The sequence below is a fragment of the Syngnathoides biaculeatus genome, chromosome 2, assembly GCF_019802595.1.
Source record: "Syngnathoides biaculeatus isolate LvHL_M chromosome 2, ASM1980259v1, whole genome shotgun sequence".
In the NCBI taxonomy this organism is placed as follows: Eukaryota; Metazoa; Chordata; class Actinopteri; order Syngnathiformes; family Syngnathidae; genus Syngnathoides; species Syngnathoides biaculeatus.
In genome coordinates this window covers 38682490-38702455 of record NC_084641.1, presented here as the reverse complement: position 1 = coordinate 38702455, position 19966 = coordinate 38682490, and the positions used below count along the sequence as shown (strand labels likewise).

The window sequence follows — 19966 nt, the reverse complement described above, 5'->3', positions numbered from 1 at the left end:
GCTAGGATGAAGGGCAAAGTTTACAAAACAGTGGTGAGGCCGGCCATGATGTACGGATTAGAGACGGTGCCACTGAAGAAACAACAGGAAGCAGAACTGGAGGTAGCAGAAATGAAGACGCTGAGGTTCTCGCTTGGAGTGAACAGGTTGGATACGACTAGAAACGAGTTCATTAGAGGGGCAGCCAACGTTTAATGTTTTAGAGACAAGGATAGAGAGAGCAGACTTAGATGGTTTGGACATGTTCAGAGGTGAGAGAGTGAGTATATTGATAGAAGGGTGGTGACCATGGAGCTGCCAGGCAAAAGAGCAAGAGGAAGACCAAAGAAAAGGTTGATGGATGTTGTGAGGGAGGACATGAGGACAGTGTGTGTTAGAGAAGAAGACGCACGAGATAGGCTTAGATGGAAAAAGATGACACGCTGTGGCGACCCCCAACGGGACAAGCTGAAAGGAAAAGAAGATGATGATGTAAATTTATACTTGTTCCATTGGCAGATTTTTCCCCTCCATTTAGTTTAGGGACAAAGTGCCTCATTCTTAATGTTTTTGTTTTTTTCTACTTGTTTTGAGAAGATACTTTTTTCGACCTGACTGTGAGTTGGTAAAGTAACATCTAACTTAAAGAAAGACTGTCGAAACTAATAGGAATGGGAGAACACATTAAAGGTTAGTAGATGAGGGTTCAGTGTTTCTTTTAATGTCAGAGTTATCTGCAGATTTCACCAAGAAACATCTTTAAATTGGAAAAGTATTATCCAAATTCCTTTCTTGCTCAGACATTCCAATGAGCCCGGCTGGAAAACTGAAAGCCAATCAGCGTTTGCCACGCCTGCAGTGCTTCCTGTTCTGACCCCCCCCCCCCCCATTCCTCACGGATAGGTTTCATCGAACAGATGATGTCCATTCTGGCATTTTGTGGACGATTTTTGTGAAAAATAATTACAAACAAAACAAAAATAGCATGATATACAATGTTCAAGCCTGTGCACTTGTGCCAGAATACACACATCCACCACTTGAGTGTTATAGAGGGGGCGTGGCACTAACTACGAAAAATAACAGTCCTATTATATGGACCACGGAGATTTGATGCTTTTCTGAGGAGTTGGTTTCGATGTAGAGCTTATACAGCAAGCATGGCCAGACTCCCCCCTCCCCCCCAAATTGTACTTTTCAAGCAGTCAGCCTCTTGCGAACGACCGAGGTTGGGGGTGCATGCGCGAATCGCCATAAATAGTAAACAGGAAGTGTTGTGTGCTCAGAGCCAACAAAGCGAACATAACAGCGAGTTGATGCACCCTGTTATTACTACTCCCGCCATTGAGCATACAAAACAAAAATAACAATGTACAATTTTCAAGCGTTTCAGCCAGAATGCACACAGGTGGAAGTCGATGTGTTGGGAGGAACGTGGTGTTGACGAAGAACAATAACAGTCCCATTATATGGACCGCGGATATTTGATGCTTTTGTGAGGAGTTGGTTTCAATGTAGAGATTATACAAAGAGCCGTGGCCAGACTTTTTTTTTCCTTCCCCAAATTGTACTTTTCAACCACTGTGTTTCTTGCGTTTGATCAGCGGCGGGAATGGGTGGGGCAGGGGGGTTTGCATGCGTAACTGGGAAGTGTTGTGTGCTTACACGTATGTATCCATCCATCCATCCATCCATTTTCTTAGCTGCATGATAGTCGCAGGAATGCTGGAGCCTATCCCAGCTGTCAATGGGTAGGAGGCAAGTTTACACACACGCTGACACGGGGAGAACATACAAACTCCACACACGGAAGTCCGGCATTGAACAGGTGCGCCACCCTCATAACGTATGTTGTTGCCTATACAGTATTAGCACGAGAGGCTATAACTCAGCAGCTAATAACCAGTAATGATTAGATGCGTGCAAATTTCCCCTGCTGGTGAACAAACCTCAACTGTGACAGCCACAGATGTATCCTGTCAGGTTAACCCCATGGGAGGTTAAATATGGAGAAATTTGGGTGCATTTTCTCAGTTTTGTTGCACAACACGTCGGCATCTTGGGTTAGCTAGAACGAATGGTCTGTAATGCTAAGCACCGGCGACGTCAGGGGCGGCGTCAAGGATGTTTCTTACGCGTTTGGCTGTGAAAGCTGGCACACATCCAGATTTTGCTTGGATATCAAAAATGTTCTTTGTTTTCAAGTTTTTTTTCAATTAATGTCCAAAATATATGTAATAATAATATTACTTCATATGAAATCTGGGGAGAGTCTTCCTTTAAGCGCAGAATCCTTTAACGCTTAAAATCTAGTAGGACTTGAAAAATGTGCAGTAAGTACAGTCAGAAGCCAATTATGTAAAGCCTACCATCTTCAGAAGGCCCTTCATACGACTTGTCGATGGCAATGCGGAAACTCTGATTGCATCTGCGTCCTCGAACCATGTGTGGCCGTGGGTGGTAAAATGGAACCTGTGCCTTGATATCATTCTGCTGGACCTCTGACATGGCTGACTGAAGACTTTCGAGGGAACTAGACTTCCAGAGGCCCAGCGTAGGACCCAACATTCCACCATTGATTGGCCCTGTGATGTGGATAAAAGGGGACAGAGAACATGGATGTAGTTAAACGTCTGCTGTAAGAAGGCCTAATTGCTGGAGAACAAGGTATGCATAATGGAGATTAAAAAAAAAAACAACAAAACAGGCGTGATCTTAATATATGAAATTAAAATGTTAATGTTTCCTTCAACCAAAATCATAATCCGTTTGGATTAGTTAACGTACAGAAGGGGGTTTGTTGGGGTGCTGGTATTATTGTTTAGATTCTTAGAAACAGGAGGAAGTGGTCATCTCACACCCAATTAAAAAAATGAAAAGATATCAACTGAAAACAAATGCATGCACCCAATTTTAATACCAGCGCATGAATTAAACTTTTAGATTCAATTATATGCCAAACATTCTGGCAACATTATGTCATTTACCATATTAAAACAGGAACAAGTCAGATCAGTGTCATCCATTGAAGTTACAGTCCATGGCTCATTCAAAGATTCAGATTACAGCATTTTCATTCCCATCAGAACATTTCTAAGAACAAATTTGTGTTTTTGCCAACTTAAAATGAAAATTTGACATTTTCTCATTCCCCCCTTCGAGGCCAAGGGAAACTCCAAGTAAAGTTTCTGACAGTGTGGATTTTTTTGCAACACCTGGATCATTTTCATGCACTCTTTCCCAGAATACATAATTCGGATTCCAAAAGTTCAGACAACTTCAATGTCTACTAAGACAAGGTACATAAATGGAGACTGTGAATGCTGAGATAGTTGATTAACTTTTTGAAAATTTCATTTCGAAAATCTCAAATGTCATCAGAATCAGCTTTATTGGCCAACTGTGTAAAAACACACAAGGAATTTTTCGCCGGCAGTGGGTGCTGCCCTGGTACGACATTCAGAACAAAGAACAAGGAACAACATAGCAACAAGAACAAATAAGAGACATTTCTGTTTATAGGAACTATTCCTTATAAGAGTCATGCAAAATGTAAAATCTTCTTCATTTAGAACAGGTAAGAGCTAAGTGTGTTAACGTCTCACATTATGTTAAACTTGTACAGAGTGCCTTTACCTGTTTGCCATTCCCCTTATAGACCAGTGCAAAGGGAGCAGAGCAGTTTAAAGTGATGAATCGTGCTATAGTATATACAATATATATTACTTATACTAATACTGATTGGAGCAGCAGGATGTGAGTGAATGCACTAACAATATCACAAGGCAGAAAAATAGTAGGTTCGCTGATCAAGAATTTAATTAATTAATTGCCAGAAGGAAAAAACTGTTCGAAAGCCTGGTAGTTTTGACTTTTATGGATATGTAGCAGTTTCCAAATGGAAAGAGCTGGAAGAGCTGGTGGCCAGGATGTGGAGGATCCGAAAGAATCCTGCCAGCTCTCAACCTAGTTCGCGTTGCGTGCAAATTCTCAAAAGTGGGTAGAGTGGAGCCGACAATCTGTTCAGCAGTTTTGATTGTCCGTTCCAGTCGGAGTTTGTCAGTCAGTAAGAACGTCAACAATACTCACACTCTTGTTTGCTGCGGGTGACAAGCTCACAACCACACCAAATCAAATAGCTCCAGAACTCGAAACAGCTGATAAATGCAATGAATATGCCCATTTTTGTGAAAAAAATATAATCCATCAGGTAAAAGATCAGTACAAATCAACAAAATAATACATCTGAAGCCACCCAGGGAAAGTTCTTGTAACATGTCAGAATGTGACAGTTGAGATCAGAGCATAAAACTGCAATTCTAAAGTCTAAAGGTAGAATTGAGTACACAGGAGAAGAGCATGAAGAACCTTTCCAACTCAAGCAACCAGTTGTGCACGACAACGTAAGAAATACTGAGCACTAATGGAAGACAAATGTGAAGACAAGAGATGCCAGAGAGACAGGTTTTGGCCCAAGCATTTTAACATTTTGTCTATGGATATCTTGAATCATGGCTCTGATGATTCTTTCATTGATCCACAGGCTGTAAAGGTGTTAAAAATGGGGAGGAAACAACGAAAAAGTGAAACTGAAGCGACGACAGAGTCAAATGATGTGGGGGTACTTGGGATAAGCACAGTTGCCATTTAAGACTTAAAATGACTTTTTGGGAGAAAGGGGGATTTGCAGGGAATAAGGGGTTATAAATAGAGAAGGGGGAGTGTTCAAGAATAAAACACTCAATTTCAGTGACAGGATTTGTGTCACAAATGTAATTATGGCTGTCCAGCTTGCAGTCTGATAGAATTAAGCTCCTTCCTTGCACAATTCTGCACTCTACAGAGGGGAAAAAAACGTGTGTGCATGCTTACAAACTCTAAGGATTTAGGTGAAAAAAAACCCCAAACAAACTTCAAAGTCATGATATTCCAGCGTGAATTGCAGTATGTGTCCTTGACTATCTCAGGCGGAAAAAAAACCCAATTCTCTTTTGCTAAGGTCTTTGCCACGCTGGGTGTGCTCACTCCACGTGTATCAGGTGGTTAGGTCAGAGATAAATGAATAATGAGGGTTTAATGGGATGGATGACTGCCATAATAGGCAGCTATCATCCCAAGCTCGATCCAGTGGAGGGTGAAATCAGCGTTCATCACATATCGCTGCTCACAGTGCCAGCGATGTTCTCATCTATGTGTTTGCATCATGTCCACCTGATTGCCACCAACTCAAGCTGCTGCACACATTTGAAAAGTAGCCTAAAAGCAGAGCATGATCTGCATGATGAGCAGTGGCCTTCACACCTGTAACAGGTTTAAACAACGTTCAGTAGGCACTATACACATTATGTAAGTCTGGGATGCTTCCCCCTGGGTTTTGTTGCTGTTCATGCAAGTCAGACTATTCTTGTGATTGTCTTTTTCACCTTCAAAGCATATCAGATCACAGTGCTATTCTGGCTAATTCTGTTCTTAACTTCCACTTCAACCCAACTGTTATAAACACTGAAAGCATGCCTACTACTGTTATATAGAGATATCTACAGTATATTGCAGTCATCATTGTTATGAAATTCATACACACTACTGAGCCAACAGTATATAGGTTAAGATATTCAGACAAACTTGCATGAGACATGGTAGCGTTCTCAAATGAGTTATTCAAAAGGAGTCATAACAGATTTATAGATACATAATCTTAAAACATCAATGCACAAATCATGCTATTTCCAGTATTAGGACACACGAAAAAAAATGCTACTAAACCTACAAAATCTTAGATTACATGATCAGAAACAAGACACTTCTAACTATTCAATTAAAGCTTTTTAATTCAACAGATTTATGGCACAATAACAAATAAAATTAAGCACAACTTCTGTATTTAAAATAAACAGTTCTTCATTTCCTTTTGGCTTGTCCTGTTAGCGGTTGCCACAGTGTGTCATCTTTTTCCATCTAAGCTTATCTCCTGTATCCTCCTCTCTAACACCCACTGTCCTCGTGTCTTTCCTCACAACACCCATCAACATTTTCTTTGGTCTTGCTCTCGCTCTTTTGCCTGGCAGCTCCATCCTCGGCACGCTTCTACCAATATACTCACTCTCTTGCCTCCGGAAATGCACTAACCATCGAAGTCTGCTCTCTCGAACCTTGTCTCCAAAACATCCAACTTCAGCTGTCCCTCTAATGAGCTCCTATCTAATCCTAGCTAACCTACTCACTCCTAGCGAGAACCTCAACATAATTTCTGCCACCTTAAGTTCTATTTCCTGTTGTCTCTTCAGTGCCACTGTCCATACATCATGGCCGGTCTCACGACTGTTTTATAAACTTTCCCCTTCATCCTAGCAGAGAATTTTCTGTCATATAACACACCAGACAACTTCCGCCAGCTGTCCCAACCTGTTTGGACCCAATTCTTCACTTCCTTACCACACTCAACATTGCTATGGATTGTTGACCCCATGTATTTGAAGTCGTCCACCCTCGCCATCTCTTCTCCCTGGAGTCTCACGCTTCCCCTTCCACCTCTCTCATTAACGTACATGTATTCTGTTTTACTTTGTCTAATCTTCATTCCTCTCCATTCCAGTGCATGCCATCTTTTTAATTGTTCCTCCACTTGCTCCTTGCAAATCACAATATCTTCTGCAAACATCAAGGTCCAAAGGGATTCCAGTCTAACCTAATCTGTCAGCCTATTCATTACCATTGCCTATTATTATTGCCCATTACCTTTTATCTGACTGCCTTCACACTCTTTCTCGGCATGAAACCAAACTGTTGCTCGCATATACTTCTGTCCTGAGTCAAGCCTCCACTACTCTTTCCCATAACTTCATTGTGTGGCTCATCAAATTTATTTCTCTTTAATTCCCACAGCTCTGCACATCACCTTTGTTCTTAAAAATGGGAGTTAGTACACTTTTCCTCCAGTCTTCAGGCATCTTCTCGCCCGCTAGTATTCTGTTGAATAAGTTGGTCGAAAACTCCAAAGCCACCTCTCCAAATTGCTTCCATAACTCCATCGGTATGTTATCAGGGCCAACTGCCTTTCCATTTTTCATCCTCTTCAGTGCATTTCTAACTTCCCCCTTACAAATCATTGCCACTTCCTGGTGCTTCACACTTGCCTCTTCTACTCTTGCTTCTCTCCCATTTTCTTCATTCATCAGCTTCTCAAAGTATTCTTTCCTTCTATTTAGCACACTACTGGCACCTTTCAACACATTTCCATCTCTATCCTTAAACACCCTTACGTGCTCCACATCCTTAACATCACTATCCCTCTGTCTGGCCAACTGTAGAGATCCTTTTGTCCTTCTTTCGTGTCTAACCTGGTGTACATGTCATACGCCTTTTGTTTAGCCTTTGCCACCCCTACCTTTGCCCTATGTATCATTTCAATGTATTCCTTTCACCTCTCCACAGTCCTCTCAGGGTCCCACTTCTTTTTCACCAATCTCTTTCCTTGTGCGACTCCCTGTATTTTGGGGTTCCACCACCAAGTTTCCTTCTCCCCTTTCCTACCAGACGACACCCCAAGTACTCTCCTGCCTGTCTCTCTGATCACCTTGGCTAGAGTAGTCCAGATTTTTGGGAGTTTCTCATGTCCATCTCGAGCCTGTATCACTTAATTTAAAATAAACACTATAACCATAAAATCATTTGAGGGGACATAAAAGAGCAAAAACCAACAACAACAAAAAAAATACTCTGACATTCTGTATTTTGGTGGCGTTCAAAGATTTGCACATGGTCACTTTCATCAAGTCAACATAGATTGAATACGTGTTAAGTACAATCCAAAGTGTGGTACAATGAAAGAACATTCAGTGGCTACCCTTAACAACTCATCTAACACATTTGAGGCTGGAGGAGCTGTGACAATAATTGTGTTTTATTCTCAAGATATACATATCTGCATGCATATTGCCCCCATATGTACATAGTCAGTGATGAGCTAAATGTCTCAAATAACTCCAGAGGACTAAATAAAGCCCTTTCATCAACTGATTCCTCATATGAATTATCAGTGTGGACGAATTGGTGATCAGGTACTCATTGGAGAGAGAGAATTTGTTCTCTTCCATTTGTAGAGAAAATAATAAAAGGCTTGTGTAATGTGGTGGGTCTGTAGAGTACAAACACTACTAATACCACCACCACAACCACCATCTGGAAATGTGTTCTAAATAGGCCTTTCAAAATCAAACAATGATACATGAAGTAACACACAATGGCTCCGTATTTGTACCTCTGTCAAGATTAGGTTTTCATCAACAACACAAGGACTTGACAAAAAGTATCTAATTTTAACCGTAGAGAATCCAAGACATCCAAATCCTCTTTTAAAATGTTATGTACTAACTAAATTAATCAATACGCATTAAAGGAACACAAAAACATCACATTTGGAAAAATTTACGAACTTACTTTCGGTTTAGACAATGAGTCACATAAGACCAAGAGGGGCTTAACTACCATAAAACAATGCATTTAATGCAGATACCTGAGATGTTGGGCTTTAAGGGTAAAAAGAGTAACTGTGGTGCGTTGTGTTTATACAGTGAGCCCTTCCTTACACTGGGTCATATGTGACCCCATGGGTTTTCTAGGTTTCATGAAAGGTGATGGAGGTCATCATTCACATTTGTTAACATTGGCATATATGGAAGTGGGTGCCCCTCCTCAAGCAGTCACCTTATTGTGGTGGAGGGGTTTGTATGTCCCGAAAATCGTAGGAGCTAAGTTGTCTGGGGCTTCTTGCCCCTGGTAGGGTCACCCATGGCAATAAGGTCCTAGGAGAGGGACCAGACAAGTACGACTCCAAAGCCCCTATGGCGAGTACAAAAATTGGATCTTGGTTTCCCTTGGCCGGACGCGGGTCACCGGGGCCCCCCTCTGGAGCCATGCCTGGAGATGGGGCTTAAAGACGAGCGCCTGATGGGCGGGCCTGCACCCATAGGGCTTAGCCAGGCACAGCCCGAAAGGGTAACATGGGTCCCCCTTCCCATGGGCTCACCACCTGTGAGAGGAACCATAGGGGTTGGGTGCGATGTGAGCTGGGCAGTGGCCAAAGGCGAGCCGATCTCCAGCTATAGAAACTAGCTCAAGGAACATGGAATGTCACCTCTTTGGCAGGGAAGGAGCCTGAGTTGGTGCGTGAGGTCGAGAAGTTCTGACTAGATATAGCTGGACTCGCCTCTATGAACCACTTGGGCTCTGGCACCACTCCTCTTGAGAGGGGTTGGACTCTGTTCCATTCTGGAGTTGCTCACGGTAAAGGCAACTCCAAATGGAATAAATGCCCTCACAACGACACACTGTACATGCGATTTCTGTCGTGCAGAGAAGGTTTGTCCTAGTGGGGTTGCCGTAGTGTAGTGTGGCAGTCGATGTGCACAGGCGCAGAAGGGTCTAACGCCGATCGTGTCGGAACAACAAATTATGGAAATGCTTTTGACAAAAGGTTGTTCAAAGAAAAAAAATATGAGTACATAAGTTTTCAACAAGAACGGACAGCCTTTGTGGGGAGGTGTCATGAGCCAGGCTGGACCACAGTCAAGAGGGGCGTGGCCACCTGTCACTGCTTACAGGTGCTTCACGTTGGGACTGTAATTAGATGGTGTACTTAAGTTGGAGTTTTGGGCACTGGCATCCGCCAGTTCGTTCTGCCCCGAGATAGTGAGTTTAATTTGCTTTGAATCTCCACCACTGAAAAAACTGTAGTGTTGAGCTTTCCTCCTCACAGTGTTTCTGTGCCACCTCAGTTTAGTCCCATCTTAGTTTATGTTTCATAGTCAAGTCCTAGTTCAAAGTTTGTCTCCTAGTCATCAGACCTTGCTGCATGTCTTTTGGATCCTGCCTAGCCTAGCGTTTTTGTACAACTGCTTTCTCGGACTGCTTACACCGTGTATGACCTCAGGTTTGAACAAAGTTACGCCTAACGTCATGTCCTTGTCCTGAAATCCTGCATTTGGGTCCAGCCCCGCACCGGAAGTTCATGACAAGAGGGTGGGTTCTGCTGTGTGTTTAAACTCACAGATGGGGAGATGCTATGGCATAGCACTCGTACTCGACGTTGCCAATAATCATTTTGCGAACTTCACATAAAGACAAGATAATGAAACGAGTAAAAGACCTGCCTTTGTCACCAAGAACCGTTCACCATCGTACCATCATGATGGCAAATTAAATTTAATTACGTTCACGATGAATGGATGGAAATCTCAACGCCTGCGTGAAGCTTAATCTGACGATGTATGAACTCCAAAGCCATCAGACAAACCGTACGGTACCAAATGTTGCATTAATGGTAAGAAGTACTTTTGTCATCATTGGTTAGCGACATAATTTTATTTAAAATAATTCAGACTTATTGTACTGTAAAAGCGTTGGTCTTACATAAATGCGCAAATACACCTGTACTTAGTTATTAAAATACTTTATGGTTCTTTTGAAATTACATTTTAAAATAGTTGGCCTTTATGGCTCTCTCAGTCGAAAAGGTTCCTGACCCCTGCCTTAGAGGGAGTGCTGGAGACACTCCCTCTGGAGACTCCATCATTCTGCTGGGGGACTTCAATGCCCACGTCGGCAATGACAGTGAGACCGAGAAGGGCGTGATTAGGAAGAAAGGCCCCCCTGATCAGAACCCGAGTGGTGTTCGGTTCCTGGACTTCTGTGCTCATATTGGATTATCCATAACGAACCTCATGTTCAGGCATAAGGGTGTCCACATTTCCACCTGGCACCAGGACATCCTAGGTCGCAGATCGATGATCGACTTTGTGGTCGTGTCAGGTGACCTGCGACCGCATGTCTTGGAAACATACTGTGAGGGTCTCCTGGGAACGGCTGGTAGATTCCCCTGTCAGAAGGAATTTAAACTCCCACCTCCGAAAATTTTTTTCTCATGCCCCGGAGGAGGCGGGAGGCATTGAATCCGAGTGGACGATGTTTTGCGCATCCATTGCTGAGCCGGCTGACCACAGCTGTAAGGTGGTCGGTGCCTGTCGTGGTGGCAACCTGTGAACACGTTGGTGGACACCAACAGTGAGGGATGCTGTCAAGCTAAAGAAAGAGTCCTATCGGCAAAGAGCCTGTGGGACTCCTGAGGAAGTTGAACGGTACCGGCTGGCCAAGCGGAATGCAGTTTTGGTGGTCACCGATGCAAAAACCCGGGCGTGGGAGGACTTCAGTGAGTCCATGGAGAATGACTTCAAGACAGCTTTGAGGAAATTCTGGTCCACCATCCGGTGTCTCAGCAGGGTGAAGCAGTGCACCATCAACGTTGTGTATCGTGGGGATAGGGCACTGCTGACCGCAACTCGAGATGTTGTGAGTCGGTGGGGAGCCTCAATTCCACCAACACGCCTTCCCATGAGGAAGCTGAGTCTGGGTGCTCTGAGACAGGCTCTTCAATCTCTGGGGTTGAGGTCACCGAGGTGATTAAAAAGCTCCTTGGTGCAGGGTCCCAGGGGAGGATGAGATTCACCCAGAGTTCCTAAAGGTTCTGGATGTTGTGGGGCTGTCCTGGTTGACACGCCACTGCAACATCGCGTGAACGAACATCAGGGACACCGCCTCTGGATTGGAAGACTGGGGTGGTGGTCTCCCTTTTTAAGAAGGGAGACCAGAGGGTGTGTTCCAAATATAGGGGGCTCACACTTCTCAGCCTCGCTGTTAAGGTCTATTCAGGGGCACTGGAGAGAAGGGTCCGTCGGGAACTCGAATCTCGGATTCAGGAGGAGCAGTGTGGTTTTCGTACTGGCCGTGGAACAGTGGACCAGCTCTACACCCTTGGCAGAATCCTCGAGGGTGCATGGGAGTTCGCTCAACAAGTCTACATGTGTTTTGTGGACTTGGAGAAGGCGTTCGACTGTGTCCCTTGGGGAGTCCTGTACGGGGTTCTTTGGGAGTATGGGGTACCAAACCCCCTGATACGAGCTGTTCGATCCCTGTACGACTACTGTAGGAGTTCGTTCCGCATTTCCAGCAATAAGTAGGAGTCGTTTCAAGTGAAAGTTGGACTCCGTCAAGGTTGCCCTTTGTCACCGATTTTGTTCACAACTTTTATGGACAGAATTTCTGGACGCAGCCGAGGTGTTGAGGGTGTACGGTTTGGTGGCCTCAGCATCGCATCTCTGCTCTTTGCAGATGATGTGGTTCTGTTGGCTTCATCAAGCTGTGATCTCCAACGCTCATTAGAGTGGTTCACAGCAGAGTGTGAAGCGGCTGGGATAAGAATCAGCACCTCCAAATCTGAGACCATGGTTCTCAGTCGGAAAAGGGTGGTGTTCCCTCTTCAGCTCGGGGATGAGATTCTGCGTCAAGTGGAGGAGTTCCAGTTTCTTGGGGTTCATGAGTCAGGGAAGAAAGGAGCAGGAGATCGACAGACGGATCGGTGCAGCGTCTGCAGTGATGCGGACTTTGTATTGGTCCGTTGTGGTAAAGAGGGAGCTAAGTCAAAAGGCGAAGTTCTCAATTTACTAGTGGATCTATGCTCCTACCCTCACCTATGGGCACGAGCTATGGGTTGTGAACGAAATAATAAGATCCCGGATACAAGTGGCCGAAATGAGTTTCTCCACAGGGTGTCCAGGCTCTCCCTTAGAGATAGGGTGGCCCCATAGAGATATCCCCTTGGACACCTGGGAGGGGCTCAGTGTCGAGCCGCTGCTCCTACGTATTGAGAGGAGCCAGATGAGGTATCTGATTCGGATGCCTCCCGGACGCCTCCCTGGGGAGGTTTTCTGGAAATGTTTCACCGAAAAGAGACCCCTGGGACCACCCAGGACACGCTGGAGAGACTATGTTTCTCGGCTGGCTTGGGAATGCCTTGGGATCCCTCCGGAAGCGCTGGAAGATGTGGCGGGGGAAAGGGAAGTCTGGGTATGCCTGCTGAAGCTACTTCCCCCACGACCTGACCCGGAAAAGTGGTAGAAAATGGATGGATGGATGGATGGATGGATGGATGGAAGTGGGTATCAAGGAGTAATTTTTACTTCATTTTTTTACTTTGCAATATTTTGTTTTAATTACTGGAATACTTAATACTTGGTTAGTACGTCTGCCTCACAATTGAGAGGTTATGGGTTCACATCTTGGCTGTGGAGAGTTCTTTGCATAGAATAATTTATTTTTCATAGAAAATGGATGGATAGATGGATGTACTTAATTGTGCTGCAGCTTAATTGTGAAGTTCTCCATCATGCTTGGACACACAAAAGAGGTGGGCTTTGGAGCTGAAAAGCAAACAGATTAGCATAGCTGCCAACAACTTCAATCCTCAGCAGGTTGTATTCGACAGGAAAGGGGGATTCAGTATTTTTGTTGCAGGGGACAGGATTAGCTGTGTAAAGACAGACATACATCCATGTCAAGACATCCATCAATCTTCCTACGCTTATCCTGTTCAGAGTCATACATGAGCTGGAGCTGATTCCAGCTAACCTGAGGAAAGAGGAAGTGTACAAGGTTGACTGGTTGCCCATAGACAGCTCTTCATGTTCACATTCATACTTATAGCCAATTTGTAGTCTTCAGTCTTCCTACCTGTTCTTGGAATGTCAGGAAAAAATTGAGAAATCTGTGAAAACTCAAATGGTACCCAGTGAGAAATAGGAGTGTCAAATGAAAGATGAAAATTGACGTATTTGAAAGTGAAAGAACAACTGGAACCACGCAAAATAAGCAGGAGGCATAATAATCAAGGTGGAGCATCTGAAAGACAGTTGGAAAAAGAAAGTGGTAGCAAACATGACAGTGAAAAAAGAAAATAGACATTGAATGATGAGATTCAGAAAAAGAAATCAAGCAGGATGAACAAGGGAAAAAGAGGAAAGAGTGGAGTGAAGCACTTCTGCCTGAGAGGAAAAGAGGGTTTTAGCCAGATTAAAAGAATCACGCATGCCTCTTAAGGACATTCATCTAATGAAATATGTCAAACCCATAAAAAAGAGGCCTTTTAAGAGAAGGGTTGTAGCATAGAAAGCCAACCCAATACGTCAGCAAAAATGAAAAACACACAAAACTGCTGTCAGTACACATTAGCAAAGATGCCAGCGGGTGACGAGAGGAAAACAACAGGAGGGGAATGCTGGAGAACATAAATAGACATTTATCGGAGGGCGCAGAGTTACGGGTAGTGATTCGACATTCATGGAAAATCAAAGTAGTGGAGCTGATGGGTGCAGCTGGTAGAAAAAGAGCAGGAGTAGTTGGCGGGAAGAAGAGGAGGAGGAGAAGGAGGCAAATCAACTGTAGTTGCGGGAGTTCTGTAGGCCTTATCACCCTGCAATTGCTCAGTGTGAAAGACCCCCCTCCGTTAAACCTCAATGCTGATAGTAATGAGGGTGCAGTCATCCCATATTTTGAAGTGTTGATGTGGCAGCCAAACAAAAAGCGAACAGAAATACTTATCACGCTTTAGAGGTAGACTGCAACTTGGCAAAATGTTTTCTTTTCACAAAAGAAAGCCCTGAAGTTGCTCATTTTGAGGAGTAGGAGGAGACGAGCTGCAGGAAAAAAATATGGGTTCATCCTATTGTAATGACTTATCCGAACCGCAGAGAGTTTAGCCTTTTTGGTGAACCAAATTATTAACCAAGACTCCTTTGAGGTATATTTTAGTGTGATCAGTGATTTCGGGACAAAGAGAAACCACATGGATTAAAAGGTCCTCCATCTTCACCTAGCTGTTTGCAGTACAAGATAAAAATACAAAAAAAGCACTCAAAAATCATTCTGCCAGCCCCTCTCCCGTTGGAGGAGCCTTTTCACGTAACAGTGTCAACGCTCAAGAATAGAAAGGTTTTCTATCAAATGACATGAAACTAAGAATCAAAGCCACCCTCTGGATTGACGTGATGCCACACTGATGGGCCCTCAGCGCGCACACAATGATTATGGTTGAAGGCGTCGGACGCATTGCCAAGTGCAGTGTGAGAAGGTCTTAAGGTATTTGAGGTCATCTACGGTGTTCAGGGCATGTGTATTTCACCAGAGTTTCATAAATCGGAAACAAGCCCAGATATAACATGAAAAATGAAAATTAAGATCTTTCAAACTGACTTCCAACTCGAATCTGAGTAAACATCCACCAGCATTTCAAACAAATCATTTAGACAAACCATACTGTGTAGGTAGCTAGAAATGGATTCTTAAACGGGGTACCTACATATCAATAATCGGGCCGATTTTGAACATGATTTTCCCATTAGCACATGTCCCTAATACATTATCTCGAAAGATTGTCATGTGGAGCGGTGCATTTTTCTGCAGTTTTTCTTTCTTACTTTCGGCTTGTCCCGTTAGGGGTCGCCACAGCGTGTCATTTCAGATGAACACACACATTTTACGCCGGTTGCCCTTCCTGACGCAACCCCTCTTGGGGAGTGGGGGCCCCAGTGAGAAACGAACTCACGACCCCAGGTTTACCAAACCAATGCTCTAACCACTGAGCGATGGGGCCCCTAACTACAAATGTTAAGGGTTGATAATTGTGAACGTTAACAATATTTACGAAGGCAAATCCTTACGTAATTGGTCAACACCCTGTTTGATTGAACCACAGTCTCTGTGATTCTGAAGTTAAAAGGAACAGTAGCAAATTAGGAAATGACCTGAAACTTGCTATAGAGAAGCTGCAGGTTCTGTTGAGGGCTTGTCTTGCAAAAAATAAAAATGACATGAAAGGTTTGCCACCAGTTGCCAAATAAAGAAATGCCCTGTGGCATCGTGAATCTTCTTAAAGGTCAGTTCTGGTACTATGACCAGTGGTGAGTGGTCAGAGCCAACAAGGCCTACTCACTGTGTTAAAAAAACATCAGAGTATTGACATACATTTTTTTTTTATTTGTTTCTTTTGGCAGAACGGTGGAGAAACTGGTTACATTGTTGCCCTCACAGTTCTGAGGACCAGGGTTGAAATGCTGGCCCCGCCTGGATTTTTTCTGGGCACTCCAATTTCATCCCACACCGCAAATAATGCATTAATTGGGGACTCTAAATTGTCTTTAGGTGTGATTGTGAGTGGTCCAGCACACCCGCGACCCTCGTGAGGATAAGCGGCTCAGAAAATTGATAGATTTGTTTGTTTTTATTTAAACTTTAGTTATCCAGGGAATCGAATTGAGAAGACATTAATTTGAAATGCCGACCTGGATACAGACAACAGAGTCAAAGCAAAATAAAATAAACATTTGACAACAATACAATTTACAATACAAGCAAAATTTATACTTGCAATGTAAATTCTACTGTTACATCCCTGAAATTGTATTAATCTATTCCAAATAGTCTTCATTTTGTTCAAGTGTCTTCATTTTGTAATATTTCTCTTGGCTAACCTGCTTCAGCTACAGGTGACTGACTTTTTTTATTATTGCCTTGCAAAACAAATTATCATACAATTCGAAATCGTTTAATTCAGAGATTCATCATTGCATAATAGTCTCTGAAGAAAGAGTGCAGATGTATAGGGACTGTTGGACTACAAAATTAATTTCAAAATTATTGTCACAATTACAGTAATGAAAATGATCACAGTTATGGGTAACATCAATATATTGCAACAATGAATGTAAACAAAAAAAAATACAGGACCTAATGCATTCATTTGTAGCCAGTAAATGTAATGCGTATCAGAAACCCTTTGCAGTTTTTGTGTATAGGAAATTGGCAGGGTAGCAACTAAAATCCGTTTTCATGCATGTAAGCCCCAACAAAATATAGATTTCACAATAATAATTACTTTCTTCAGTTCGGCTCAACTGTGTCCCCATCAAGATGGACCAATTCAAGAGCTAATCAATAATCAAATTGATCGAATTGAATCAATGCTTCACGTCACCTAATGAGAAGATTTGAAATGCAACTTACCTTGTCTATGTCCGGCCAGCGATCTCACATTGCTCTCGTCCGCCACTGAAATACAACAGCACCTAATTTTTCTCCATTAACATTAAACGGCAGTCCAACTGTCTATTGCAGTGAGTCAAGAATCCTCTGCTAGGGCTATCATAAAAAGACTCTCACAAAACAATGACCATTGACAAGAATTTGAAGACGTTGAGAGACATATTGACTGTACGATTTGAGATGAGTAGGACTCTAGCACGAATAATAAAAGCAAAAAGGAGACCACTGGTGCACCCTGCCAAGCGACACCCAATTTAGCCCAACATGATTGGAGCTAGTCACCATCGGCGGACCACCGCAGGAGACAACAATAAGTTATTATTCTGCTGCTTTCTCTATGAAATCACAGTTTTAATTTTTCAGTAGGTCAGTTTTCTCAAGGCAGTAGATTATTGGCAAACAAGAGAAATGGTTGAGGTTGAAATGACACCAGGTTTTGGGAAGAGGCAGTGGTGTACAAGACAACAGAGTAAAGTTTCTTTCGGCTTGTCCCTATCGGGGTCGCCACACCGTGTCATCTCAGATGAACGCACATATTTGTTTGGCACAATTTTTACACCGGATGCCCTTCCTGACGCAACCCTTCTCAGGGAGTGGAGGCCCCAGGGGGATACGAACCCACAACTGGTTTACTGGTTTACCAAACCAATGCTCTAACCACTGAGCTACGGGGCCTCTTGTACAAGACCACAGAATAACAGGCAATATTATCAAGTCAACAAGAAGCAGTGACATAATGCAGAGCTTCCGAAAAGAAACATCATCGTTTGTCTCCTCCTAGCATAATGGAAGGTTGAAAAGAATGTAAACCCTCATGACACTAAATGGCATTCAATTCAATTCATCTCCAGTTTATTTTCTGCAATACACTCGTTATTTACAATACAGTAGGAATGTCTGTGCATATCGGTTCTACATGTGATGATGAATAGCATCTTGTAAAAATGTCTAAGAATTCCAATAGCCATCGTGCATGGTGGTATGTGCTTAAGCCTCGATAAATACAGCTTGAAGGCACTCAAGGTCAATAGACCGAGTTCACCTGTTTCTGGCAAGTAGTATTTAATAAAAGCCAGCCAACACTTAAAGCCAGATGAGACTGAAAAGCCTGAGAGGCACACTGCTCACAAGCAGTGGTATATTCCTGCTTCAGCAAAAACGGGGCAGAGATGAATAAAAGTGAAAAGAGAACATGAAGGGCAAACAGACTGAGAAGGATCAAAGATTGTGACAGAAGAAGGGGGTGAGTGGAATGGGCCTCAGTAGGGCAGGACACGCAGGACACGGAGGACACACAGACAGGCAGACAGAGAGAGACAGAGAGAGACAGAGAGACAGAGAGAGACAGAGAGACAGAGAGAGAGAGAGAGAGAGAGAGAGCACCTTGGTCCATAATGAAAGCCCACCTCTCCCAAGACCATCGTGAGGATAAGCAGCTCAGAAAACTGATGGATGGAAGAAAAGCCAATCAAGGGTGGGTGGCAAAGGTGTGTGGTGCAGGAAAGGAAAGCCAATCTGCAGACTGTAATAAACTAGGATTGGAAAACAGTCATGGGAGATAGGGAGCAGCTTTTATATTGAGCAAGGGGTGAAGAGGAAAAAGAGGAAGGGAACGAATGCTTAATAAAAAAGAAATTAAAAAGTGATGTAGTGACAATTGTGGAAATAGATGGAGGTTATTACTGGTCAATACAAGAAAATAACAGTTTTCATTTTACACACACGTGTGGACGTGCGTGCACACACAAGAATCGGAGAACCTGTGCCTTCCATTAATGTGCATGCACAAATTCATACACTGTACATTAGCAGTTAAGGAGGTCAGGTCCATTTCAACAGGAAATGATGGTTCTCTATATCCCGAAAATGATTTGTGAGCTCACCCATGTCCATGGTCTTGGATGCTCTATTTCGAAGTATGTCGTCCTTGTGGTTGGCATTTCGCTTGCTGCAAAACAGACATTAAGTGTTCAAAACAAAACTTTCTCACGATTAGAGCAGCATGCATGCATACATATATACACACAGACACAGAGGCTGACGGTGACAGGAAATGGGTACTAGCTTGATAATCTTTTGCCATGATTACGACAGACATTAATAATTGGTTTTGAAATAAAGAGTTTGTTGAAAGCCCACTTTTACTGTTTTTTTCTTCCAAGCTAAGGCAGCTTTACATGAAGTGCTGCTTCTGTGGGAGCGCCATGAAATACCCAATAAGCAGCAGCAAATGAATGGTGGTAACAGTAAGTAACTACATGTAATTTGGATTTATTTGGAGTGCGAATGTTTAGGATTTCAATACCCATTATGTAATATGGTAAAATGCAATGAATGTATGAAAATCTCAAATGCAATTTCAGAACAAAACAATGTACACCACCTACATTGTGGAAAAAGTACTCTTTTTGTTGCATATGATTAAAGTGTAATTTTCACTTCTTTTCCAGAAAAATAATATATGCAACAAATTTTAATAGCCCTCGTAACGACATACTGTATACAGCAGGGGTGCTCAATGTGTCAACCAGAACTGCCTCGTGATCGACTCGTTGATCGTGTGACAGTCTTTTTTTTTTTTTTGGAACATTTTGGCAGCACACGTAACTGTCTCTAACAACGACCTACTGCACAGACACAAAGTCTTCTTCCTCGTCTACCTTGCACTGCCACCCCTCTGCTCATGAATGGGTGCACTCATAATTACAAATGATACAGTCCTTAAGCAGCCTATCAGTGTGGTTTATAATGACAGCCTGCTTATGCGCCACCCACTACCGGATTTTTTTTTTTTTTTTACATAAGGACATGTCTGTCGGCAAGCAATGATGGGGAGCGCACATAAGTGGGGAGAAATGAAAATTAAACCTGCAGACCACCTGATTGTGAAAACACACTTCCCGTCACATACGACATCCTGCTGCGTGTGAGTATTGCTTTCATGACAATATTTGGTTCTACCTCTGCATATGAAAAGTGTTTCTCACATTTATAAAAACATTTAGACCAACCTACATTCACAAATAATGGATGGAAGTCTCATGGTAATGGTAATAAGTAC

General features: G+C 43.1%; 1 protein-coding gene across 6 annotated transcripts in view; it reads right to left on the bottom strand.

The window, feature by feature from the left end:
- Positions 1–19966, bottom strand: part of pard3ba (par-3 family cell polarity regulator beta a) — a 221625-nt gene that overhangs the window by 110076 nt on the left and 91583 nt on the right. For 5 of the 6 annotated variants that reach the window (XM_061803697.1, XM_061803714.1, XM_061803705.1 and 2 more), the window contains 3 exons: positions 18789–18853; positions 16867–16911; positions 2349–2564 (listed from right to left, as the gene is read on the bottom strand). In XM_061803697.1, the coding sequence (XP_061659681.1) occupies positions 2349–2564; positions 16867–16911; positions 18789–18853 (326 nt within the window). The remainder of the gene's footprint in view (positions 1–2348; positions 2565–16866; positions 16912–18788; positions 18854–19966) is intronic. The other variant, XM_061803678.1, reaches the window with a different exon arrangement.